General features: G+C 39.6%; 2 protein-coding genes across 3 annotated transcripts in view; one reads left to right on the top strand and one right to left on the bottom strand.

The window, feature by feature from the left end:
- The first annotated feature begins 5471 nt into the window (after nucleotides 1-5471).
- LOC117825911 lies at nucleotides 5472-9688 on the top strand. Of its 2 annotated transcripts, XM_034701897.1 has the most exons (5): nucleotides 5472-5532; nucleotides 5786-5926; nucleotides 6533-6646; nucleotides 8908-8950; nucleotides 9194-9688. In XM_034701897.1, exons 2-5 carry the CDS (start codon nucleotides 5873-5875, stop codon nucleotides 9328-9330), a joined length of 348 nt encoding a protein of 115 aa, XP_034557788.1. In that variant the 5' UTR covers nucleotides 5472-5532; nucleotides 5786-5872; the 3' UTR covers nucleotides 9331-9688. The 2 variants fall into 2 exon arrangements, with proteins under 2 accessions (XP_034557788.1, XP_034557789.1); XM_034701898.1 differs by lacking the exon at nucleotides 5472-5532 and having other exon boundaries at nucleotides 5757-5926.
- A 4955-nt stretch (nucleotides 9689-14643) lies between these two features.
- LOC117824830 (Down syndrome cell adhesion molecule-like protein 1 homolog) overlaps nucleotides 14644-26792 on the bottom strand; it is a 115093-nt gene continuing 102944 nt past the window's right edge. Inside the window, exons 23-35 of the mRNA XM_034700302.1 lie at nucleotides 23924-24041; nucleotides 22385-22548; nucleotides 22030-22128; nucleotides 18472-18660; nucleotides 18209-18337; nucleotides 17888-18046; nucleotides 17641-17796; nucleotides 17487-17517; nucleotides 17222-17340; nucleotides 16954-17106; nucleotides 16638-16832; nucleotides 16198-16506; nucleotides 14644-15765 (exon numbers count right to left, since the gene is read on the bottom strand). Coding sequence (XP_034556193.1) covers nucleotides 15200-15765; nucleotides 16198-16506; nucleotides 16638-16832; nucleotides 16954-17106; nucleotides 17222-17340; nucleotides 17487-17517; nucleotides 17641-17796; nucleotides 17888-18046; nucleotides 18209-18337; nucleotides 18472-18660; nucleotides 22030-22128; nucleotides 22385-22548; nucleotides 23924-24041 — 2387 coding nt within the window. The 3' untranslated portion in view covers nucleotides 14644-15199. The remainder of the gene's footprint in view (nucleotides 15766-16197; nucleotides 16507-16637; nucleotides 16833-16953; nucleotides 17107-17221; nucleotides 17341-17486; nucleotides 17518-17640; nucleotides 17797-17887; nucleotides 18047-18208; nucleotides 18338-18471; nucleotides 18661-22029; nucleotides 22129-22384; nucleotides 22549-23923; nucleotides 24042-26792) is intronic.

Below are 26792 nucleotides of genomic sequence, written 5' to 3'. Positions count from 1 at the left end.
GTATTGAATGTGGTCCCTTAGAGATCTGCTAAGCTGAGCTGTGTCACTAGTATCTGTTTTCCTGTAATGAACCATAGATGCAAACATAGTTATCACTCATTTGAATGCCTTGCTCATAGTCTGTAACAACCATATTCAACCTATGAGCTTTCCTGCCTCTGAAAGATCCATAAAAAGCTAAATAGTTGTGTAACTTTCTTCATATCAATATTAAATCATTTGAGGAGTTTCATTCAGGATTTGGAGTACACTAGAGAGACATACTGGTTAGACATGCAAATGCTCTCCTAATTGCTACAGACAGACGGCTTCTCTCTGTAATTGACCCGTTAGATCTTAGTGCGGCATTTGACCGTGACATCCTGTTACAGGGACTTGAACACTTGATTGTCATTAAAGGAACCACATTAAGCTGGTTTAAATCCTATTTATCAGATTATTCTCAGATTGTACAATGAGTTAGTCAGTCACACAGCGCTTGTGCTTGGACTAGTTATATTGACCATATGCTTCTGTGCAAGGTGATAGTGTGAGGAAACTCTCCATTTTAATGCACATCGTTATGCAGATGATACCCAGTTATATTTATAAGTGAAGCCAAATAAAACCTGCCTTTTTACAGCTATATACTTAAAAATTGCAAAAAAGTTGGTACATTCTGTCTTAAACAAAACAATAGAAAAGCTGTCACATGCATGTATTACTTTCAGGAAGTATTTAATGAGAGTCCTTGTCATAAGAATACCCTAGAAAAGGAGAAAGCTCTTAATGGTCAGACACTATTTCATCTTTACAAGCTCATGGTGCTCTGTTACCCCCTAAAACACTTAACTTGTGGAACGCTTCCTGTGTGTTGTACCTAAAGTCTCCAAAAGTAGTACAGGAGGCAGGGCCTGCACTTATCAGGAACCCCTTTAGCAGAGTCCCCTGCCGGTTTGAGTCATTTATTTTCTTTCTGATGATGCTTAAAGTAAGAGCTGGCTTAAAGGTGACATATCACGCTTTTTTCATCAATATATATTGGTCTAAGAGGTCCCCAAAACATGTCTTTAAAGTTTATGCTCAAAAAAACACTTTGAAATCAGATTTTGGCATGCCTGAAAAGTCCTTTTCTTCAGTCCTCCTCAGAACACTCTGTTTTCCCTCTGACCACGCCCCCTCCGGAAGAGGATGTGCCTCGGCTCTTCAGCACGTTGATCTAATGTTTACATGTTGGCTGAATATACACGGCTGCTCAGAGATCGCGTTACTTCAACCCTCTGAATCTGATCCTAATGGAGAGGCGCCTGTAGCAGGACCTTTCTGAAGGATTGGTCACAGATTTAGTGTTTCTTGTTGTTTTATTTATCAGTATGTTGACGTGTGTCTTGGTACACAGCTACGAACATGTAGCTATGTGGCTATGCTAACTAGCGCTAGCACTTATCCATGATAAATAAAAATCATCCACTAGATCTTCAAATCTGCAGACGTGGGGAGTAAAACCGACCTTTGTGTTTATTAAGACAGCCTACAACTAGCATGCCTCCCTCCTAAGCTCCTTGTTAGCACACATTTGTGCAGGTAATGAAAAACGGAGGGGGATTCAGTACTATTTCATACAGTCTATGGGCTGAACAAGCTCCGAGCTCTGACTCCGTGACAGACCGGATATTGTTGTTACGTAACAAAAACACGGAAGTCTGAAACGGCTCGTTTCACACACATTTACAGAAAGGTGTAGAAATCAAAACAGGGGCAGAATGGATTTTTTTCATTCACGGGGGTTTGTAGACATGCCAGGGACACATATTTCAGGTAAAGAACCATTAAAAAGTCAATTTTGCATGATATGTCACCTTTAAGCTTGCCTCATACCATTCACCACATACACTAGGGCCCTGCTCTATGCCACACCTTCTGTTTATGACAACTTAAATGGCCATAATACTGAGACGGTTAACACCCAAGAAGGCTGACTTATTTGATCTCTTGTGTGTGCAGACATTTCACATAAATAGCTTAAACATTTATTTGATTAAAAAATAAACATAGTTTGGTTAGCTGTGGATTCAGGAAAGCTTAGCACATTCCTAGGCCAACATCTACTCTAAAAAATTAGATTATTGCTAATTTCTAATATTGATACATGTCCACAGCATTTTCATATAAAATAAAACTCTTTAAAAATGAAACATGCAAAAACCCTTGGAAAACATAATGTAAAAATTCTGAAAGAACATACTTTTCTTTTTGCTGCTCAGCCTCTTGGATATCTTGACTGACATGATGAATGCAGCTCAGTGTCTCTCCTCTTCCTTTTAGATGACTTTGTCTGCGCTGGTCAGCCACTCACAATGTGAAGTGTCGTCTGAGAACCTGTGATTAAAATTCATAGCATAAACATGACCGGAGTGCAAAAGGCAGCAAAAAACAGTCGAAAGTACTTGTAATCCCTTTTGGTCTACCACTTTTATCACACGTATATGTGGAAAAACTCAGTGCTAATGACAAAAATGAAGAATCTGCTGTAGCCAGCTGTCTTAGGGATCTGTGTGCATCGTGGAAAGTACCAAAATCTGGTTTGTCTTGACTTTTATCTTCTTGAAACGCTTCACTGAACCAAAAACTTCCTCCTTGTTTTGTTTTTCTTTTTGTCGTAATAAATCCTTGCTCATGACAGGCTGAACATGATAAATTGATATAATTGCTGCTCCTTAGATCTTTAGACTGCCAGAAAGATAAATCACTCCACTGATTGCTCAATATTAAGTTGACTTTATTTTATTTACTGTACAACTCTTCAGATTTAGCTCTCTTTGAGAGATTGGCTGGCTCCAGTGGGATTTATTTTTCTTCTAAAACTAGACAATGCAGTATTGTAAAGGTGAAATGTCATTATAAAAGTCATAAATAATAGCAAAGAACGTAGTTAACAGTAAAACATATGATTCAAATGCAATGCTAACAAAGCATGAGTAGTATGCCAATATTTCTAGCTGGTTGAGATTAAGCATCTATTGCTATAATACGGTTAGAATGTGCATCTCGTAACCTATATGCACAAAAATATCCTCCTTAGAATGTTGCATTTTTAAATATTTTTCCTCATAAGATAAATGAATGAGCTATTAATGCAAATAGTTTATTATATTTGTTATAGTACCTTTGTTCCTGGAAAAGTGTATTCAAAATTTAAAACCCTTACCTTTGTTTCCTCATTGAATTTCTTGCTTAAAGACAAAAAGTATCCTCACATAAGATCAGTCACCAAGCGGGTGCGTGTCTCTGTCTGGAGAGCTCTTATACCTGTCTGTTTAGTGATAAGACACATTCCTGTCCTTGTATCTAATCCCCATATGAGCAAAATGAATCAGTTATATGCACGCACACACACAGGACATATCAAGTGACATTTGTGGTTATGTAAAACGTTTTTACATGACAGGCTTGATACTCAGATAACAGCAACCAGTGTCTGTCTGTCAAAGCCCAGAGCCTGTCAAGATGTTGTTGCACTCTCTTGCACAAAGGATTATCATTGGTCTACAAGGGTCATAGGTGAGGTCACAGACAATGACGCACTCATTTGTCATGTGAGATCATTCATCTGATTACAACAGTAAAACAGCATACTGGAGCTCCCTTTTCTTCACAGACAGCCCATTTCACTCGCAAAATAACTTATATTTTGTTTTATTCTGGTATACTCTAAGCATCTTTTCTATAATAGTTTGTGAGCTTTGTTATTTTAAGGCTAATTCAGATGGGAGAATAGAGAACTGTTGCTGTGACAGAAAAATGAAAGCGTTTTAGAGCACTTAAGGCTTAGTCTTGCGTTTAGTCAACTTAAATTAAATGATTTAGCCTCATTACCCTCACTAGTTGGCACCAAAATTACTAGTCAGTTAAACTAATTAAATGTTAATGTTTTTGTAATTGTAGGCCTGAAATTGCTGTTTGTATGTTATGTCAAAGCAAACACCCGCCATCACCCAGGGCTTTAGCTCCAGTTAAGGACTTCTGCCAATATGCCATGATTCTACCTGGATGTAAACAAGCACAGATGACAGATGGAATCTGGAAACATGAGGTCTGGTATCATTTGGACCTAGAAAACTGAGGTTAGGTATGTACGCTGTGTCTGGTTTAACTGGCATATAACCACTTGAGTGTAGCAATGTGTAACCAGCACAGTCATGAGGACATAAACCTGACTAAGAAACTACTTGCTCAGAACATCCTGTTCTTGGTTTAGCTTTTGATAGTAAACAGCATATACACCCATGCATAAGTATGGGGAATACACTGATTACACTAAAAATAATCAAACACATAAATCCAGTGTAAAATAACACATAAATGTTTTCTTCATTTCTTAGCATGATTTTATAATATAATTATTAGATTCAACTAAGGTTGAGAATTAGCTGAAGTCAATTCAGCAAATGTGTCTAACCTTTGCTGTAGGAATGCTTGTTTTCAGTTTTATAGCCGGCTGATTCAAACATTACGTAATTATTCTTCCATATGGGGTTATATGGTGTTTATATGATTGATGATTATTTTGAAAGATGGACGAATGATTCCAAATTTTTGAAAAACCTACATATTCACCTCATCATTATAAGTAAATGGCATATTTGCTCCATGTTAGCTTGAGTCTCTTTTATTTTACATGTGAAAGGCAAAATCACCAAACTTGATAACGCAACGAAGAGAGGATACAGTCTTATTTTATAATCCGCTTGCCAAATTTATATATGGGTTCTGAAATATATTATTTTTTACTTACAAAAGCTAGACTGTAAGAACTGTACGTAGTGTCTGTATTAATGGTTGAAAACAACTTATTAAAGGGATAGTCTGGGTTGTTTTCAAAGTGGGTTGTATGGGAAGTGTCTAATCTAAAGTAGATCTTTATATTTTTTAATCTACTTCTGTACACTAACTGATGATTACTACATCATTAGACCAAACTTCAAAAGACATGACCTACTCCTTTAATTCTCAAAATCAATTAATGATGACAGCTTTTTGGTTTTAGGATAAAATCCCTGTGATTGATTGGACCATTGCTTATCAATTAGAAATGGAATGTAAGGATCTGATCCAAAGTGTTGTTGTTATGCAGGTTTAATAATGATGCAGTCTCTCTCAGGTTTAATATAATCATTATGATTATATCAAGGTGTATCAATGATTTACAACATTAATGAAAGTACTATTTCTAAATAAAGTAAATTAAAATTGTATTTATTAAAAAAAAATGTCTTAGCTTATAACAGCTCTCCACTAAATGAGTACATTATCAATCAATGATTGAACTAATTAGTTTAAACCTGTAAAACACTTGACTGAGGTTGCATTAATAGGACATTTCATTTTCATTCACTTTTTTGGAAAGTGAAACACTGAAGCTTTATAATGCATGTCAAACATTTAAAGTAGAAGAAAATATATATATATTTTATGTGTTTTCTAATGTCTAGATAAAAGCTGCTCCTCCTCACTGCTGCAGAGGTGGACACTCACCTGCAGGATAAGACTTGTGTGAGGAAAAGATTACCGCATCTCTATTTCTGTCCTGCAAAGCTCTTTAGCAGCCTTCCACTCGTGTGTCAGAGACTGTGGGAATAAACTTTGTGTGCATGTGTGTGGGCATGTCTATGTGTTAGCATGTGTGCGCGCGTGTTTGTACCTCAGAAACTTGTGTGAGTGGACAAACTCAGCCCTGTGAGTTTAATTGTCTGTCACTGATTCGAGAAGCACTCCTGATTGCTCTTGTGGACTTACTTTCCTGCAGCAGGACCGAGGGATCTATCGAAAACCCCGAGAGGAACATCAGGAACATTAAGAATTCATAGGGACTGTAAAGAAATAGTGCTTCAAGATGTTGATCACCATGCTAACAGCCATGTATGTGATGGTCAAAGTTGTGGAATCGGTAAGATGATCAGAAAGATGTACTGTAGAGAAGTAGATATCTAGTTGATAGAAATGTTGTCGAATTAGATTTAGCATGAGTTTAAGGTGTTGATGTTATCTTTGAAAATTGCTTTCATGCTTAAGGTAGTCATTTCACAAGTGATTCTCTGGTGAATGCTCTGTATTTTTGCTGTAACAACATAGTGATTGTCTCTCTCAGCGTACTTCACTGTTGATTTATAGATCAGGTTAATATTGAAAGCATCAAAACGTGTCAAGATTGATGTTCGAAAAGACGGTCAAATTACAGCATGGCAGATATCGACAGCATCCAAATACAATCAATGTGACATTGATCCAAGTGTGTAATGTGCCATCTGCTTATTATTCAACACCTCAAGCTCAAGTTTCTAATAAATGTGGGGTAACTCAGCTGGGAAGCAATGCCCAATTAAAAAAACACAACAGAAGGCTAAACTGTTTTTTTGAGACGTGAGAGAGAGAGAGTTTTAGAGAGGAAAAAAAACAGGCCTTCACACCTACAGCTGAATGAAGGTGTTGCTTTTGTTTCACTGTTTCATTGTGCACATGTTCACCTCTAACCTCATGTCCCTTTCACTTTCAGATAGGGACACGGTTCGCACGAGAACAGGACCCATTGCCTTACTTGGTGTCCCAGCCTTTGCCTTGGCAGGTTCACTCTGTGTCACACAGCCGGAGGAGCAGCAAAGCAGAGGAGGTCAGTCTGAAGAAAAATCTGCAAATCAATAAAGAAGATGCCTCACAGTCTCTTTTCACACATGTAACCCATAAGTCCTCGCTCTGCTGGACAGTGAGAGGCTCTACTAGGGGTCTCTTCTTCTGTAATACCAAGAGGCAGCATGTGGAAAGTTCAGTTGGCAAGCTTGAGTCAGCATGTGAGCGTGTAAGCCCAGTCACATGTTCTGTGTTTGCTTTTAGTTTCTTAGAGGAGGACTGCAAGGAAATCAGAGGGAGAAGATGCACGAGGCAGAAGAGGCTTAAGATGTCTTTGGAATTAAACAGCATTAGCTAATTAATATGAAATAATGTCCAAGTTCAGAAAAAATCAGTATTGTCCAAAACTGCATAGTTAGTAGCATTTTCTGCAGGCCTCCATGGTAGATTCCTGAATCAAAAGTGCATCTAAGGCCAGAATAAAGACACTATACATGAAGAAAAATGCAGCTTACTCATGTCTAGATTTTTCTCTGAAATGAAAGTAGCTGTTGTGACAGGTCTTTCTGACCTGGACCTTTTGTTCAGACGAACAGCAAGAGGGGAGAAAAGTGCTGAAATGAAAAGGCGAGAACAAATAAAAAAACTGCAGGGGGGCTTAACAAAAAGAAGGCAGAGGTGAAGAAAAACACTACAGTCTCCTCACTGACTAGTTATAAGAGATAGTTGACCTTATTGATGAGGTCATGGAGCCCGTGTGAGGGAGTGAACACATGCAGATACACAGCCAAACAGACTGGTAAGCAGGCTAAACTGGTCGAGTCTCCCAGCCTGTGGCTTCCCTGCCACTGCTGTGTTTGAGCTCTAATCCCAATCAAGGGGATTTACACTGGAGGTCACTCCTCTGGCTGTGGATAAAAAAGGACACAGTCACTTAAGTGCAGTCACACATGTACAGTGTGTTCATTACACATTATGTAAAGGGGAGTAGGAGAAAAAGCTCATGTGTTACTATCTGTCTAGCATGCTTGCAGTGGTATGTGAACAATGTTTCAGCCAAAGTCTGGATAAGATGTGACGTTGATTATTAGCATTCCTCACCTGTATCATGTCATGCATCTTGTGCACCATGTGATATCTGATTCCTCTTTGTGCGTCAGTGAGAGTGTCCTTTAACCAAGCGGCAACCTCCAGTGTTGAAAAATGAAGCCGATGCGGAAGTGCAAAACAAATACAAAATCGCAGTTCCTAGAGTTTCCACTTGAGGCAGCTCAAACAGCCAATGAAGCCCATTAGAGCCCATTTCAAAACAGAAATAAACATATTTACAGCTAGATAGATAAAATAAATTATTGGTCTCCACCCTAGGGATGCTCTGAAGTGACTAATTTCCTAGTTTTTTAAATGGAAATCTAAATTCTTACTAACTGGCAAGTCTAAAGGTAAGAAAACAGTCAAAAATTAGCACAAGTTATTTAACATGACTTAACACGGGACCATAGAGTCTGTAAGTAAACAATGTCAAAAATTCAGAGTTTGGCTAACATTAGCAGAGCTAGCACCACCAGCCTTCTGTCCCCCTTGCAGGTTAAAGTCCACCTGCCTGTGCTGGTTATGCATTGCTCCAGTTCCAGCTCTAGTAACTAGTGGTTATATGCACAGTGAAGTTGACTCAAACAACTTTATCTCAATTAGATGTAAATTCTGTTTGTTCACATCCAGGTATAAGTAGAGCATTGTAGCATTATAGCAGTAGCCATAATGGAGCTAAGGCTTCTGCCAGTGACTGGCAGGGGCCCTGCAGCTTAGAAACAACCTAAGTCTGTCATTTTGGGCTACCAGTGATAAAACATTAAGGATTAGGTAAACCAACCAGTGACCCTTGTGCAGACTAGCAAGATTGAAGGAATTACATCAATTAGTTGACTAAACAGGCACATCCCTTTTTATTTTCAATCATTGCATATGTTTTTGTTTTTTTTCCATTTATCCAGATGTATCTGTTTTGATTGTATTAAGGCTTAAAGTTATGCATAATTAGGGGCATGGTTGATTTGACTGACAGATAGGTGCATTGTAGCTGTTCGCCAGGCTGCAAGGCTGTGGCCTTAACTCCACCTCCATGCCTGTGATCAAGGGTAGTTGGAAGTTAATTGAAATCAGCATTACCACAATTTCAGCATGGCCACTATAACTGGGCTTCATTATGACTCTTAAGTAACCAATACATGATGTCACCAAGACTACTTCTACGTTTTCTCTGTTCTATGCTTCTAACAAACACCTGTTCTGTTTCTTTTACAGTTTGAAGGCATGAGGAGGAACAGCATAGGCGTATATAGAAAGAGTGAGTACTACACTAAATGAATGTATTTGCAGGCTGTTTCTCTGCTGAAATAATTGTTAGTTTAAAGTTAAAACTTGGAAGTTGGATTGTGCACAGCTATCAAACCTTGTTCAGAAAAACAGCCTGCTTGAATCAAGACTAATTAGGACACCATGTGTGTGTACTCAATCACTGCTACAGACCATGTCTCTATGACTTTTGCCTCTGCCTCTCTTGTAATCCCCTGTGTCCTGTCCTGCACAGGCTCCAACGCCACTAATGGGACATGCCCTGTGCCCCCTGTTCCCCCACTCAGCCCTGTGGAAGTGGAAAAGGCAGCTGCCACCATCCAGACCCACTTCAGGAAGTTCCAACAGAAGAAACAAAAGAACGGCAAGTAAACGGACAGAGAAGGGCGGTGTGGTGGCGATGTGGTGGCGGTGTGGTGGCGGTGTGATGACGGTGCTGGTGCAGATTCACCAAAATATGGATAACCTCTGTAATGATACACACATTCGCAAATGTAAATACATTCAAGCTATGTTTAAACACTGAGTAGAGCCCCTGGATGGGTGACACTGTATAAACCATGACATGCAGTAATAGAGCGCATTTATATCCTTGCTTATAATACCTTATTCAAAATCTGTCTGAATATAATATGTGAATATAGTGATGTGTGAATGTGAGTGTGACTCAGTAATTTATTAATGTGTTTTGAATATGTAAATATTGAAAATATCTAATCACTTGTTAACATTGTGGAATTCTTAAAATAAAATAAATGGTTTTACTAAACTATTTAAATAAATGTCTATGTGAGCCGGTATTTCTTTCATTGCAATACAACTCCCTCTAGTGGTATAATCAGGAAATGACCCCACCCTTTTTTTTCAATGGTTTATCCAAAACACAGCAGTAGCTGTGAAATCTGTTTTTCATATACGTACCCCATGTAAAGAGTACACAAACAATTATTATTCATGCTGTATAGAAACTTCAGTTGATGAGAAATACATTTTCAGAAGACTAAGGTAAAAAATATGAAAAACAGAGAAAATAATTACCATTACAATTAATTTGTAAAATCTTTGAAATAATGAAACTCATCCAGACCCAGCTTCAGCCAATCACAGAGCTTACTCTGCCTTTTTGTCTTAATTGACAAAGACTGTGTAATAAATGGTAACATAAAAAATAAAATAATACATTTGGAAATAGATATGCTGTGAAGTGTCCTATTGTAGGAAATAGACTGAAAAAACCCAAATCGTGTTTGAGTTCATAATGCATCCGTTTGAATTTTTTTATTTATTTTATTACTTTAGGCCTTTACATGGAACATTTTTTTTTAGAAATGTTTATTTATGTCAACAAGTACAACTTGGCTGAATTTTTGTCAAATTTTCAAATCATTTTTATTTGTATGTTATTAAAATAAAACATTTTACTAATATTTGTTCTCTAAGATATTAAATACCAGATGATCCATAAATAGAGAACATTATGGAGAAATGTTTATATTTTTAATCAGTTATTTAAGAAAATGAACATTTTATATATTTGATATCATTCCATATTCACTAAAATGTCAGGAGTGTTTTTCTATCTTAATTTTGATAATTATGGCATATAACTTTAAAGATAAAAAAAACAAATCTCAAAATATTACAATGTTTCATCTTGAGTTAATTTTATAATTTTTAAATTCATAAAATAACTTACTACAACTTACTTAATTTTTCTTTCACTCTTATGTTATTGTTGCATCCATTCCAATCTAATGAAAGTAAAGGGACTCCCATTTGAAGTGCTCTAAATATTGAAAAAAATTAAAACCCCAGACCCAGTTTCTCTGATTATTCTGACATTCAGACATTGCTTTCATTATTTTTCTATTTAAACCACTTTCTTCCTGAACAAATACTCCCCAATTACAGTGATGTCTGAAGTTCATGAAAACAAGTTGTTACTTACCGTGCTCACATTACAAGAAAAATTGCTCTTCATTTCTCTACATGCAAATGAAAGAATGAGTAATATTATCACAGTTCATAAAAAGATAGCTTTATTGCACAAGGTGTTGAGTACTCTTTTTCTGTTTTTGTCTGTTTTCATAGAAAAGAAAATGTAGAGTTAAACACAAGCAATTGCAAATTGAAGCAACGTTTCCCCATAAAAGTTTAAGGAACAACCTCTGCATTTTTAAAATGTTTTCATTAACCCCCTTTTTAAATTGTTCACTTCACCGGTTCCATTTTTCTTTTATAACCAGCAAATTTTCAGAACATGCAATGCTGCTGTCCTCCCCCCTTAAAGTGGAAAAATCAAAAAAGGCAAACTCTAAATCAAGCAACCTGTGACAAAGTAAAAAAAAAAAAAGGGAAAATCTCAAAAATAAATAATAAAAAAATAAATAAAAAAAGGAGACAAAGCAACAAAATGCCCTGTAAGAAAAGAAATCAGTATTGTTAACTATGCATGGTCCACTCTGACATGTTGGAACTGGTCCATAAATCAAGATAAAGCAGTGTCTGTATAATTCTATAGTTTTTCATTAAGTCCTCTTCTGATTCATAACAATAACTTCAGTTCAAAGTTTACATTGTGCCCTGGTTTCTAGTGAAGATGTCGAAAATAGTACTCATTTATACAAAAACACTTTCCTATGTACACAAATCCTCTGTTATGGAGTAGAAATCATGTTGTATAGGTGGGCAGGGGGGGACAGTGGGAGGGGGATTTTGATTGGTTGAGCAGGTTAGGGAAAGGTTGGGGAAGTAGCACATGTGAAGTCGTCCACATGAACGCAGACGAGTCAGTTTGAAACTATGCGGCTTCATTTAGAGGAAAAATTCCTTCTCTGTACTCAGTTTATCAGCTGTGTATTAACTTGTGAACAGTATGGTTCTATTTTCCTATGAAAGCATCTCACATGTTATACAATGTTAGACTGAAAAGACTCACTATCTGTTACTTAATATCCTGACCCTGAGATAATTTCCTACATAAAGTAAGTCAAGAACTCAAAGGCCAAATCAATCACCTGTTCACTGTTTGATTACTGTGCACATTACATGATTCAAGTGTGTGTCTATACTAAAAGTAGGGCTGTCAGCTTTAACAGGTAAGTCACAGTGCAATCAAAACCTAAGAATAACCTGTTACTTGTTTTAATCCCATGCTATTTTGTCCCTTTCAGCTTGGTAACCAACCAAACTAACCACAAGGTGTCCTTTTTACACTCAAGTTTTTATAAATACCAGCTTGGTATCAATCTTCTTAGCTGAAAAGTGAATAAGTGTGCTTCCTGAATTTCAGACTTATGTTTAAATCTTCTCATTCTGTTGATATTCTCAGTAGTGTTGTTCAAGTATCAGAGAGGGAAATTTTACCAAATGTTATACATGACGCATACTTTGAGCAAGCTGACGGCAGATCAGTGTTTCACAGCAGAGACAACTTCAGTGAAGAAGGGGGGAAGCAGGTTAGACAGGAGTTTATTTCATCACTCCATCTGATATCCATACAAGTGGAGGAAGCCTCACACAGGCCTGCCCCAATCCCAAACACTTGTTTTATCCTGAAAACAAGTGTTTGCACAGTTTGAAATGAAAGACATCATAACATTAACAATGTCAAAAAAGTCAAATTAATTCCTCTTCTGTGTACTTTAAAATAAAAGGGAACATGTATGAGTTATAATTCTTACTTAGTGGCATGTTTCTCAGCCTGCATTTTTGAGAGGACTCGTTGTGACACAGATAAGAAACAGAAATACTTGTTGGTCTGTTTGTCTTCATTAGTAATCGTCGGGCAATGGCAGTGAGTTTGTGAACACACCTTTGGAAGGTACAATACAACATTTTACATTAGGCTCACTGACTGTATAAGCTTTCCTTGTTTTACTGTTTCTTCTTCAACACCACACGTTCTGCACTGAGCCATAGACCACAGCTAACCATCGACACAATCTCACACTATACTTTGACTTTACTGTGCTTGTCCTTTCAGCCGTTGTTGCAGCTGGAACATCTTCAAAAACTCTCAAGGGAGGGTCATTCTTTAAACCTCAGTTTCACCAGTTTTCTCTCTCTCTCACACCACTTCCTTTCTCTCTTTGATCTCCCGTCCATGGTTGTGCTACCCGTTTAAGCCTCCCTCTTCTTCTTCTTCGTCCTTTTTTCCTTCTTGCAGTTTTTTACTCTGAGCGATTGTCTTGTGATCTTTTATATATATTCTCAATTAGAACGGCTTTTATATTTCTCTGCTTTTTTCAATATTCATATATTTGCTATATATTTGAATAGAAATATATATGTACATACTTTTGAAAACAAACATATATCATATCTTTTTTCTATTGCGAGAGCCCTGATGTTAGGTTTTGCGAGTGCAAAACATTTGGAGCAACTCTTTTTGGAAAGATCTTTGTCATGGGATTAAGCTTTGGGAGAAGAAATGAGGGGGAAGTAGAAAAAAAAGCTTTAAGTTAAAAGATACAGTACCATGCATAAAGCTAAAAGAAATTTCAGTGAGGTTGAGGGACTTGAAAACACATCTTTTAGTTTTGTAGACCACTTATTTCTGAGGAAAAATGTCTTCTCTCTGCTATGTCACCCCCTCCCTCGTACTCTTAAACTACTCCAAATCCTTTCAACATTTACTACCATCTATAGAGTCATTGCCTGTTCATTAATTCAACAGCACCTCATACAAATATGACTTTTCTTGAATACCTTTCAATAACTTTGCTGGATGTTTGCAATAAGTATCTCCATTTAAGTTGTCATGAACGTCATGTAGCATTTCTGCCCATCTGTGCATATTAGACCTCTTCCCTCAGTCTGTCTGTCGTTTCAGCTAGCCAGTATGCTAGCAGTAGGTCACAGTGACACTGTATGGATATGATGGGGACTCAGTGAGGAGACAAGACAGTGGAGAAGGATAGAAAGGGGAAGCGTGGATACAGGTAAAATGTGTTAAAGGAAGAGTAGTAGCATTGTGGCGCCATGTTGAATCCCAAAAAGACCTCCTCCTTCTTCGTTCTGAGGGAGAGGAAGTAAAATCTATCGTCTTCTTCTTTGTAACCCATTTCCTTTTCATTATTTCCCATTCTCTAATGAATGTTGTAATCACACTTGAGAAAAATAACTTAAAAATGTTGGACCAAATTAGAGACATAGTGTTACATCATCAGCATAACAATTGATACTGTCCCCAAATCCCCTTTCACAGGTACAAAATGAGCAGTGGGGGATGGGAGTTGGGGTCAGTTTTGACACAGACGTCTGCCCGAGAGGTCAGCATACAGATTGATTTTTAAAAAAAAGGTCCACTGTTGGTGTGTGCCTGCCACATGTATACATATATATATTTACACATATACACCCACACGCACACACACGCAGGCTTGTGAAGGTTTCTGTACTTGGATCCATTCTAACTTTTTCTTAGTGCACATGAGATTATATTTCCAGAAATTCAAACTTAACGAAAAAAACAATGAAACAAAAAGGTTTGGATTCATCTTTTCCACTTGATACTTGACATTTTTTCACTTCCTCTGCTTTGAGTCTGTTTATAAAAGAGTCAATTAAGACCTCTATGCTGTGTCATCCATTGCATGTATAAGAAAATTCCCCACGTCTCAAGACTGTTATCGAAACGTCCCTCCGGTCCTTCTAATGTATGAATCCATAACGGAGCCAGTGTAATACCAAGGTTGGTGGTTTATGCATACAGTAGGAGCATCCTGCCGTGGCACAATGCTGTGATATGAGCTCTCCTTCTTTCAGAGACCAGAGAAGAAACATATTAAAAAAAACTAAAATCCTTAAAAAAAAAAAAAGTCACCTGGTTCACTCTACAACTGTCTCGATCCAGACAACAAGACAGTGCACTTAGAAAGCCTTTTGTGCATAAGTACTGAGTCCTATCAGAAAATGAAGTTATGAAGTCAACATATAAATCATCTATGTTTTGGCAAGTGATTTCCAGGGTGATGAAATAAGAGCGAGAGAAAGATGACAACAATAATAGAAAGCAATCAGGCAGAAAGAAAGGCAAACCCCTGTGCTGTGGAGACCCACCTCTGACCCCTTCAGACAGTCATGTCCCCCTGCAGCCTGGCACAGAGCAGGCACTGATGGGTCAGCTGTGCACGTGTATGTTCCTCACCTCACCTTTCATAGAGGCTCCAGGCAAGCGCTGGCTCAATCAACCAGCATTCTGTTAAGAGTTACAGTGACAGGCCGCGGTGACGGCAGGCTACACCAGTGTGTACGACTTGGAGTAGGCCCCTGCCCCTCCATCCCTCTGCTTCTGCAGTCTGCCTAAGCCCGAGGAGCTGCTCTCCAGGAGAGAGTCTCTAGATCCTCCCATCTTGGAGGAGGCACCTCCAGGAGTCCCTCCTGAGGCCCCTCCAGAGGAAGATGAAGCCCCTGCAGCTGCAGCTGTAGCAGCAGCTGCTGCCGCTGCACTCTGAGACAGCGAGGAGGAGGAGCCGGGCATGGTGAGAGTCCTCTGTGGAAGTGTGGAGCTGCTAGAGCTAGCAGACGCCCCTCCACTCCCACTAGCTCCACCGCCACCTCCTGTTGCTCCTGAAGAGGCCCCGGAGGAGGTGAGGTTGGACAGGCCAGAATGGCCCATGGTAAGGGCCTGCTGCTTTGCAGAGTCCATAGTCACATGACGGCCCTGGGTGTGGTACGCCCGCTGGGCCAGGCCACGAATGGAGGCTTCACGTGGGGGAACTACTGGACACGGGTCATGATGCTCTGACTGCTTTCGGAAGAAAGGATCTGACTTCATGTAGAGAGGGAGGTTACAGTAATCACCTGGAGGGAACAAGCATGAATTAATGTGGCTGTAAAAACCTGCAAAATGGAACAACTATACAAATGTACGTACATCAATGAGTCTTATTTTGCCTGAGTTTTCTAGCTGTTAGTAGAATTTTTTACCTTTCCACTGTTGCCTAATGCTTTCTAACTGAAGAAACTCCCTGAAGATAATATTTTAAAGAAAACCGTCTACACCTTCTGAAAATATGTAAAATGTCATGAGAAAAAATTGATGACTGATTTAGAGATTTTAATATTTACACAGGGTTTATCTGAACTGCTGATTGCATTGGAGATATCTGGAAACATGTCTGGTAACTACAAAGTCAAATCGTGATTGTGAAACAATCATAATCCACTGTGAGCCATTTCATCATAAACACCAGTATCTTTGGAATGATGTCATGCATGTTAGACACCACTCACTCTTGGCGCGGTGTGGAATGGGCACAGCTACATTCTTGCCACGGCTGTAGTCCTGGGGTTTGGGCGGCGAGGCAGTGAATCGGCAGATACCGGGCTCTGACGGTGTGCTCATTGACGTCATGCTGTCTGCGTTGTCGTTGGTACCTGTGGTCATCTGGTCGGATGAGCTGTCAGAGATAAAGCACTCGGTAATCTCAAATTTGGCATGCTGCAGGTGCTCCTCTAGCTTTGCGTGCTCGTATGCTCTTGCCAGCTCCTCGTAGGTGGAGGAGGCGCTCTCTGTGGACACCATGCTGTTTCGACCCTTATCTATGGAAGAAAAGGGACAGACATAAAAGATAAGCACCATTTCTACAGCTTTGTGGTGTAGCCCATTGCAAATACACTCACTCCTTTTTTATATGTGCATGTTAATGGCTGTAAGTGTCATTGCACCAGACCTGTGTCCTGTGAGAGACTGGCACTGTAGCTGTCACTCTCTGTGACAGTGATGCCGTGCTGGGAGCCAACTGTGCGCCAGTCTGAGGTGAGAGTGCGGGCTGGCGTGGAGGCCTGGCACTTGGTCAAGGTCCACTGGCTGGAGTAGCGGTTCCTGATGCTATGGGCTGACTTCACGCTTTTTCTTGACACTGGGTCTAGAGTGAAGTGAATGGAAAAAAAGTGAAGAATTAGACAATGTTAGGAGAATGGAAAAAAATAAGCATTCTGGGCTAGGCTCAGTAGTAAAGATAAAGACATGAGAGAAAGAGCATGTACTTGTTCCTGGTCTGATGTCCGACATGTCAATCAAAGGGCCGGTGTTCTGGATGAGCGCAGGGTGATGGACTGACACTCCTGTGCAGAAACTCTGAGGGTTCCCGGTTTGGTTGAACTCTGTGTCCGTCACAGGGATTGTGGCTTTGTCCTCACCTAGAAGAGCCGAAACGAATATTTCAGAAAAAAGCATGTATTGCACTCTAATTTTTTCATTTGATCCAACACTCATGCAGAGACAACCGTCAGTCTCTTTCTCTCTCCATCTCACCGATCTGCTTGATGCCTTCTTTGTCTTCAATTAGCAGCTGCACTCGGGGGATGTCGATGTGTAACCGCGGGCCCTGAGGAGGTCCCTTCACTGGGGTGTCAAAGCTGCGGTTGTTTTTACTAATGCAGAGATCCAAAACAAATAAACACAGACATTCATAGTTTAGAAAAAAAGTGAAAAATTAGGACTTTTGGAATCATTGTCTGAATGATTTTTATTTCAGTCAATCTAAGAAAAGGAAGATAGGAAAGTAAGATCGTCTTACCTGATCAGCATCTCGGCCAGACTTTTGGCATCTAAAGAGAGCAGAGAATAAAATAAGCTCTTTTTCTGACACAATATGAATTATTCTAAATAAATAGAGCTCTAGAATTGACTCAGGTCTGCCAACTCTTTCCTTCCACTTCTCTCTCTCTTACCTCTTAGTCTCTTCAGCCTCTTCTCCTTCCGTTTCTTGCGGATGATAAAGAGCAGTGCAACACCCAAAGTCACCAAGATCACAGGGCAGCCGATAGAAAACAGCTTTTTGACATCATCGTTCTTCTCCAGGGGGGATTTGATTGGTGGAATTGTGCCTGCATCACAACCAGGAAGAGCCAACGTTAGATACAGCCCCTTCAGCAGCAGTCCATTACATATATACAAAAGAAAGAGTGTTTTTCTCACTGCCGTCATAGTCCAAGGTTGCAAATTGGGAACTCTGGTTGCCACAGCCTGCGCTGTTACAGGCTTTCATTTTCAGCTCGTACCACGTAGCCTCACGCAGCTCAGCCAGGAACACATCTGTAGTTGCATTCGTGCGTACATTCTGCCAGGCCCATGTACCTGCAACATGTAAACACACTCAGACTGACTCTCCTCCTTTTTCTCTCCTCTCCTGATTTCTAATAACACACTTGATTTAACTAACAGTCCTAAAAAAATTGATTCTTTGTGCAATTTATTCTGATATGACCAACACTTTTAAGTTCAAGTACAGTGTCTCACCCTTTGGTCTGAACTCCAGTGTGACAGCGCTGATTGGACAGCCTCCACTGGCCCAGCCCTGAAGGTTGAGGCGGGCGTGGCTGGAGTTAATGTGGGTGAAGACAGGCTGATCCTTATTGAACTGGGGTTCTGTACGAGCAGAGAAATCATCATGAAACATAACATTTCTTGTACTATCCAACTCACAACAAATATTCTTTTACACAGAGGACATGTCTGCTTCCTCTCTTTATTTCTGTCACTCTACACTCCAGTCTTTTCACCTCGCCCGTGGGTCTTTGCCTCTATGATCTCGCTGATGCGGCCGGCTCCCACACTGTTCTTTGCAGCCAGTTTGACCTTATACCAGGTGCCGCAGCGAAGGTTCTCCAATTTGAAGGAACGCTCGGTAGAACTGATGAAAACATCTTTCCATTCCTCTGTGTTGTCTACAGAGTACTGCAGCACAAAACCTGGATTAACAGAAAAGAGGAAATGAACATAACATGTTATCTTTTGCTTTTGACTTAATCCATGTTTTCATTTTTGTTTTAAAGCCTTTTTACATTCATCTTTTTTTTGTCAGCTCTACCTCTACTGTCCACTAGATGGCAGAGTCAGACTGTACTTCCCTCACACAGATAGGGCCCTGATTGGTCTAGCTGTTCTCAATGTAAGCCGCCATTAGTTACCTACAAACCCCAAGACTGGGATGGCGCTGACTAAGCATCTATGCAAATGAGGATATGCAATGTGGGGACTGTTTTATAATCAGCTGCCTTTTAAAGCCAACTCCCTCCTGCTCTAAGACACTCTGAATCTCGCCCTCCGTCTCTGTGTCTTTCCTTCTGTCTCTGCATTAATACATGTAAATATGAATGTCTCCCTCTCTGTGCTTCTTTGTACTCTCTGTACCATCTTTTTGTCCTCTCTCTCTCTAACAGATGGCGCGATTGAGTCCAAAACATCAGACGGGTTAACATGTGCAGATCCTGCTGCATTTTTCACTCTGCAAGTTTTAGTCACTCTCTGTCTGTCACAGAACAGAGGAGAAAACAGCCAAACGTAATCAAAGATGGTAAAGAGAACAGCAGAATAACAGACTTTAGCAGGACAGATTAGAACATAACATCAATTCTCACAACAGGATTACCAGATTACAGGATTTGTTCACTCTGTTATCTGTTTTTGTACTTTATTTCATTTTCACACAACCAGCTGTGCCTTTTTTTTTAATGAAAACACTTGATTTATTTTTCTTATAATAAATCAAGTGTTGTTGCTGCTGTAGTGATAACTTGACGAATGCTTGACGAGTACTTGAGCTTTAGTGACTGCTGACACTGAGCAGATGGCTCTACAGTCATATAAGATGTGAAGTAGGCAACATGGATGTATAAGACACTGGAAGATGTATTCGGACACTTTGTAGTAGCCCATCATTGTTTAAATAGAAAGCTTCAACCTCAATTAGTCATTTCTTAAAGCACCTACTGGGATTTCAACATTGAAATTTGGTTGAAAACAAGTACATGAAAATTAGTTAAAGCTGCTGTGAGGAACTTTTGATTTATATCAATTTTGGCGCCAAATTTTGGACAAAGTGATACCTCTTATCTCTTGTTCTGTACATGCAAACGTAGTGTTTTCAACAAAAACCTCAACCTGCTGTCTTTTAACAGCCAGATTTGTCACTCAATGTGATTATTTGCCATGAAAACAGGCAAAAAAAGGGTGTTTTTAAAGCAAAATGTCAATCATGTGGTCTGACACCTACCCCCTCTGAGTGGTTTAAGGCATTACAAATGACAACAGAGAAGGTATCAGTGTTGTTGTTTATGGTTTTGTTTGCTTTTAAAGGTCATAAAGAGGCATCAGTGTTGGTTTCAGTCTGTTTCTCCGCTGGTGAAAAACTCCTCATAGTGCCTTTAAGCAGTGAAAACAGGTCTGGACTTTTAAAGATCTAATTTCATCTTATCAACAGGCTTACGATCACAACATCATCATATCAGACAACAAATCTTTGTTTTATAACTGTGCTAACTTGTTCATTTGAGGGTTAGAGGAAGTGAAATCCAGTCTACACAAATATGTCATTTCACTGCATTTTCTTTTTCTCACAAAAAAATAACTGTGCTGATGTATGGGCCAAGTGAGTGATGTTCAGGGACATGGTAAAGATAGCAGTTTTAAAAATCACCCACAGAAGAAGAAATAAGAAGTCTGCACATGAGCAGGTGGACTATTTGGTCAGTACAACTCTTCACTACTATGTAAGAAAGATCCCTGGATGACATAGATCAGTGATTTTCAACCACTGTGCCGTGGCACACTAGTGTGCCGTGACAGAACGTCAGGTGTGCCGTGGGACATTATCAAATTTCCCTTAATTAGTCCAAAAAAATATTATTCATATACTGCAAATAGTTTGCCATGTAGTGTGTCTGTGCCTGCAGTGTAGTGACTGGTGGAGTAATTAAATACTTGTCCATGTACTGACCTGCGCTACCCATCCACTGGGTGGCAATAAAGCTCACTAATGACATTGTTAATTTAAGACAATAGAATTAATTAATGCGTGCGTGAGGTGTATGTGACTAGACGTAGGCGTACAACAGCGATGGATAAATATTCAAAAAGGTAAAATGAAAACTCCAAACAGGGCCCTGGACAAAATTCTAACCCGGATGAAGAGTATAATATGGGTGGTTGAAAAGGCAACTTTTATGAGAAAAAATTACAAAAGTGTCTGCGAGAGCTCTCAAAGCTAGCTACTTAGTAGCTGAACTCGTAGTCAAATCAAAAAAGCAACACATTGTGTCAGAGACATGAATACTACTTGCAAAAGTCATTGTAAATAAGATGCTTCGCCCTGACGCAGTTAAAGAAGTAGCCAAAGTCCCTCTCTCAGATAAATAGATTCATATATTGAGAGAACTAAATGTGTCATTTTGTGAAACTTTTGGTTGGTGGTGTGACTCAGGATTTTTTTAATGTATGAAACGTGCCTTGGCTCAAAAAAGTTTGAAAAACACTGACATAGATCATTCATACCTGATGGGAGTATGCTTCAGAAGAACTCACTGGCTAACAGAAGCAGGCTTCAGTGCTGAGGGTCGTGGGATCAAATCTAGTGGCACTCAGACATTTTTGTCATTGGTGACTGTGATGTGCTGTGGTATAACCATTTCAGCCACAAAACATGTGAGATGCAATTTGAAGACTAGTATGCATGTGAATTTGTTAGGAATCTTGCCACAGAAGCTGATTTCCCTGTGAAGCTAAGCCTAAACATGAATAGTTTTTTATACTTCTTCAAACAGTTGGTAGAAAAATCTCACTTTTTAACCAATTTTTGACGTCTTTTCAGTAGCCAAAGTCATTTTTCCAGATGTAATTCAACAGAAAAATGCTCAGTCGTCAGTTAATTTTCAAGCCGCTTCACCAAAACCACCACACCACCACTTAATGCTTGACAGTCTCATGTATGATTACCGTGCAACAATATCCTGCAGCACTGACCCTGACCCTGCAGCACCCTCATACGGACAAACAGAAAAAGAGGTTCAAACCACATTTGCATGAATGCATGTATTCACATAGAAGTCACCAACAATCAGATAATCAAACAGACACATAGTTAACAAGGAAACATTAAACAGGAAGGCAGATCAATAAGCTGTTAGATAACAGATCAGTATGCACGCAACAGTGTGTCAGGATGAAAAAAAAGGAAGAGAGTAAACTAAACTCAGAGGTCAAAGTCTTTTTTTTTCTTCAAACATTCACATTTCTACCTAAACTCAATATTCTCATGTTCAATTCTGCACAGGGCTACCTACCTCTGATAGAACTGCCTCCATTGTCTCCTGGTATCCATGCCAGAGTGATGGAGGAGGTGGAGGTGGTGGAGACGGTTAGACGAGGCTGATCTGGAGGGACTAAAGTAGAGACACAGAAACACTCTTAATACTTTCAGGAAAATACCCCTGTTCCTTTTATAGGAAGTGGATAAATATATTGCTGTTTATTCAGCTGTTTGTTATGCTGAAAGTTAACTGTGTTTTATGCATTTGCATGAAAAACAGCAGGTCTACAAGACAGGGCAGCCACAGTTTAACCCTAAATGAAATGACCTAGAAGCTGTGCATATTCATCGCTTTATGAACCGTTTTGGCAACACAGTCATTTTCCTACCTTGTACCAGAAGGTTGACAATGATAGTGTCAAAGCCCAGCGTGTTGGTGGCCGTGCAAGTGTAGTAACCAGAATCTTCAGCTTTGACGGAGCGCAGCACCAGGGTCCCATTGGCCAGAATGAGACGCTGTCCATCTAGAGACACTGGGATGGCTGTGTCCTCACTGAGAGAGTGGAAGGGACAATCGTGGGGATATATGGTAAGAATCTTATTTAATGTGAGGAGAGCCCGACTGATAAAACAGATACCTATATAGTTTTAAAGGGAAAGATTTACTGACTATTGAAATGATGGTTGATTTTGAGTAGGCATGCAATCTGACCATTTCCATGTATACTATGAACCAATTCTATTTAAGCATGACTCAGCAAAGACTTGTTTCTTGATCAGATCATTTTCACATTGTTTTACACTATCAGCTATTACTGCTATGGGCTGTCCAGCTGTGATGCACTGCTAAACATGATGCAGATAGAGCTGTAAGTACTTTATACAATGGATTTGGATTTTCTCTGCTGAACAAACTAAGCATTTAAATCAAGTATTATCCAATCAAAGTTGTTTTCTATATGAGAAATAGAAAATTCATGATGTATCATTCCATCAAAGTCTAGTTTGAATTAAAACTTTTCATTGTTTCTTAGTGTTTACAGCCTCTTTCACATCTGCACTCCTGAAAATTTCGAACATTTTGGCTATTTCAGCATCTCTGATTTTTCTTTTTGCAGATGAGCTTCTGAAATTTTGAACAAATTTCAGGAGCTCAGCCACTAAATTTCCAACGTTGTTTGATACATGTCTTACGCACCATGAGGGAGGCTCGAGATGAGTCAGTACAGGACATCAAAAGTGTAATTTTTACATCATGATGGTGAACAAAGCAACAGAGACCTACACCATACTGATTGCATTGAAACAATGCTTCATGTAAACAGACGGACTTGTAGACATCTTTACTGTTCTCGTCTTGAAAATGTTTCTTCATCAACCTTGGATGTTTTTAGTTGTCCTGTAACGTGTCACCCTACCGAGTCTGAACCGGTCACATGATGTAAGTGTCACCAACCCTGCCTGGCTGCGTGATTTTTCTGAGATATCCTACTGTGTTCTCACATCAGCTCAACCCGACTTCACACAAAAGTTTTACAAGGAAGCTGGCAGGAAATATTTCAGATAGGGTGGGGGTGAAAATTTGTGTTCACACATGCAGCCCACCTTGAAAATTTTGGCAAGTGTTCAGGAGTTTTGTACACATGTGTAAACAGCATAAGTGTCCTTTGAAGAAACACAAATGCAAGAAGTGATCTCTATCCCTAATCAGACTGGGATCTGTTTGAGTAGGAGAGCTGTATTTTCTCAAAAGGTGAATCACAAATAAACCATTTCCCCCTTTTCTCAACACATACATTTTTTTTTATCTGCAAACAATAACTGACCTTTTCCTGAACCAAAATTGAACACTAAACCCTCCCCCTTGAGGCATCACAGCAACACACACCACTTGGTTACCATACAATGTCTGTGTGACAGATCCTCACCTGTCTTTGGTCCATTTGATCGTAGGCGTAGGTTCTCCCACCGAGCTACAGGGCAGTCGCACCTCCTTCATCCAAGGAGTGGTCACAGTACCCCCAAACGACAGGATCTTAGCTGGAGCTGGTGGAAGACAGAGAGAAATGCAGTAGCCTAATTAATATCTAACAATCACTTTATCTCGCTGTTGTCAAATAAACAATTTTCAAACCCAATAAACAAAGGCTGTGGAGGTTTGAGAATGTGTCCAATCGATACAGAAATGTGATGCCTGATATGCAATGTAGAAATTGATTTGTTTTCCATTCGGGTTTCTTTCAATAAACATGATTTACTGGTTTAGAGCATGTAATGTATTTACTGTGATTCCCACTTTGTGTGAAAGAAATCTGTGTTAAGTGTGACATTGTCCGGCGGAGAATAGGATATGAATAAGAATACAAGACAGAACAAAGAATGAGCATGAAGGAAATGAAAAAATATCCATTTATTCAGTCACATAACCCTCTTGTTCAGTCTCTCCCCCAACCTCTCTCTTTCTCTGTCTCTCTCTTTCTTTCTCAGGCTTAATGCCACTGCTCTAGTGCACTTATGTTAAGGTTGAATGAAGTATTGAGTGGGCAAGCCTGGAGGACACTGCCTTTTACAGCTGCCGATCAGCTGACGCACCCACCCATAGGAGTGCACACATACACACACACAACATACACACTCGCTCCCTCGCAAACCTTTAGACCCAGCAGTCAAAGGAACGAATAGATAAAGAAAAGGATAACATGATGGGAAGTGCACTCTATTCATTTGCTCACTCCCTTATTCTTCCTGTCTGTTAATCCAAAGCGTATTGATTTAACTGCCCTCTTCATTTTCTTAAACACACCGCCTGCCTCTCCATTGTCTTGTGTATTAGTTTGCTCTGCTTCTGCCGTGTCATTTTCTCTCCTTTATTCCATCTGCTGTCTTCCCTTTTGTCCTCCCTCTTGTCATTTCACTGATTCAGGCCAGTTTATCTGCCGCCCTCTGAACTCTGAAATCAATAGCGCTCACTGCTCTGGCAGTCACACACACAAGAAAAGGAGAGGTTGGAGAAAACTATGCGAAGGGGAGTTATACGGAGCAAGTGACAGAGTAAGAGGCAGATTATTCACATGATTCACAGAGTCATGAGGGATGTAGAGCCAAACATCCTTTGAAAATGATATTTTTAGTTCATGGTGTCCACAAGAGGCTTGAAGAGGAATGCTGCTCCAACTGAAGTTTTGTCATAACACTTCCTACGAAAGAGAGATGGAGACAGTAGAGGTTCATCCACCCTGTTCTTTCGGTTGTCTGAGTTAAAATCTGAGGACATGATATGTGAACAACAACAGCTGTGTGTCCTCAAAAAGTAGAACAAAAGCTCCTTCAAGGGGCTTAAAGGCCGTTTCAGTTCATATTTCTGGTGTTGCAAGACCCATGCAGATTAAGCAAAGTGAGTGGATGTTCTAAAAAGTCTCATCTGTTCCACACTGGTTACCAACGGTTAAACCTATGCCTTTGGTTTTAAGTTCCTGTCTTTCCTTTGTTTCAAACACACTGAAGAGTACCCTCAAAAGTTCCAATTGTGAAGCAATGTGCATGTTCTTGATCAGCTTTCAACTCATGATGAACAAAATCATCTCATTTTGTGTGAACAAACAAGAGATATATTCCTTTTTGGTTCATGTATCTCTCCTTGTTGTCAAAATATGGCACCTACTTTTCCCCAAATGCAATTTGACTGCCCAAAGTTTGGCCAGACATTCAGATGTGAAGTGCTAGTAGTTACTATAGCCCGAGTCCTCTCTAGCCTGAAACAGAGGTGCAGGGATCGCCACAAAAGACTGTGAGCTTACTTTGTCTTCTCAACACTACACAGGCTCCCTGCTCTCTTAGCTTCAACAACTGATTGTTAAGATGGGGCATTTTCCCTTTTAATGCTGTTTAAACCATGAACAAAAAAATGTGAATGAGATGCCAAAAGGACAGATTTTATCCATATACTGTGAATGATACTTTGGAAAATATGTTCACATATTTTTATATTTTCTTCCAATATGACGGCAATTGGCGATAAGTGATTTAGAAGATTCTTAAAGCTCTATGCCATGAGTTTGATAACCAATGGTGTCTGACGCATGCTGTGTTGCAGGTGATCAGTCAGCAATTGGGGTCTTCCTGTTAATAAACTGATTGAAGTGCAACATGTTGAATATGAACCTTCTCATATCACTGTTTTAAAAGTTACAAACAGCCCGTCGCTACTGATGTCATTCATTCTTAGTTTTGGATCGTTGCAAAGCACTACGTCAATAACAAGCCTCATACACATACGGATCACCTGTTGTAATAGCTGAAAATCAAGTGACACATATCAAAACGTGAGCTATTATTCAGACGTCTTTACAAATGCTGTTGATGAATGTCGTCAAAAGATCCGATGTACAGAGAAGAGAAAGGGAAGGAGGCGATGCAGACAAGAGGTGGTAGAGTTGGGCAACTCTAAAGTGGAAGGTCGGAGGGGTTTGATCCTTGTTCCTGCTGTCCACATGCCAAAGTGCACAGCGCTGTACCCCAAACTCATCCCGGTGGCTGTGCCAGCGTTGTGAATGAGATTAGTTAATACTGATGGGCGCTTGATGTAGCAGCCACTGCCATCAGTGTATGAATGCAGTGTGACAGACACTAAAGTCACCTAGAGAAAAACAGCTGATATATATCCCAACCTAATAATAGAACTTAAAGACCACATAGCATAATATAAAAATAGGTAATGTTTTTCAATATTTTCAGTAGACTAGACTCTCGTTCTGTGGGGCACACAGATCGATCATCACTTTCCAACAAAGATCTGAC

Source organism: Notolabrus celidotus, chromosome 14 (genome assembly GCF_009762535.1).
Source record: "Notolabrus celidotus isolate fNotCel1 chromosome 14, fNotCel1.pri, whole genome shotgun sequence".
Classification (NCBI taxonomy): Eukaryota; Metazoa; Chordata; class Actinopteri; order Labriformes; family Labridae; genus Notolabrus; species Notolabrus celidotus.
The sequence above is the reverse complement of the archived record's forward strand: the minus strand, read 5'-3'. Positions and strand labels throughout refer to the sequence as shown.

Excerpts from the sequence above, each read along its gene's own strand:
- LOC117825911 (XM_034701897.1), top strand. The coding sequence starts at position 5,873 with ATGTTGATCACCATGCTAACAGCCATGTATGTGATGGTCAAAGTTGTG. Across the intron at positions 6,647-8,907 it reads GGAGCAGCAAAGCAGAGGAG|TTTGAAGGCATGAGGAGGAA; the intron begins GTCAGTCTGAAG and ends TTTCTTTTACAG. Across the intron at positions 8,951-9,193 it reads CATAGGCGTATATAGAAAGA|GCTCCAACGCCACTAATGGG; the intron begins GTGAGTACTACA and ends TGTCCTGCACAG.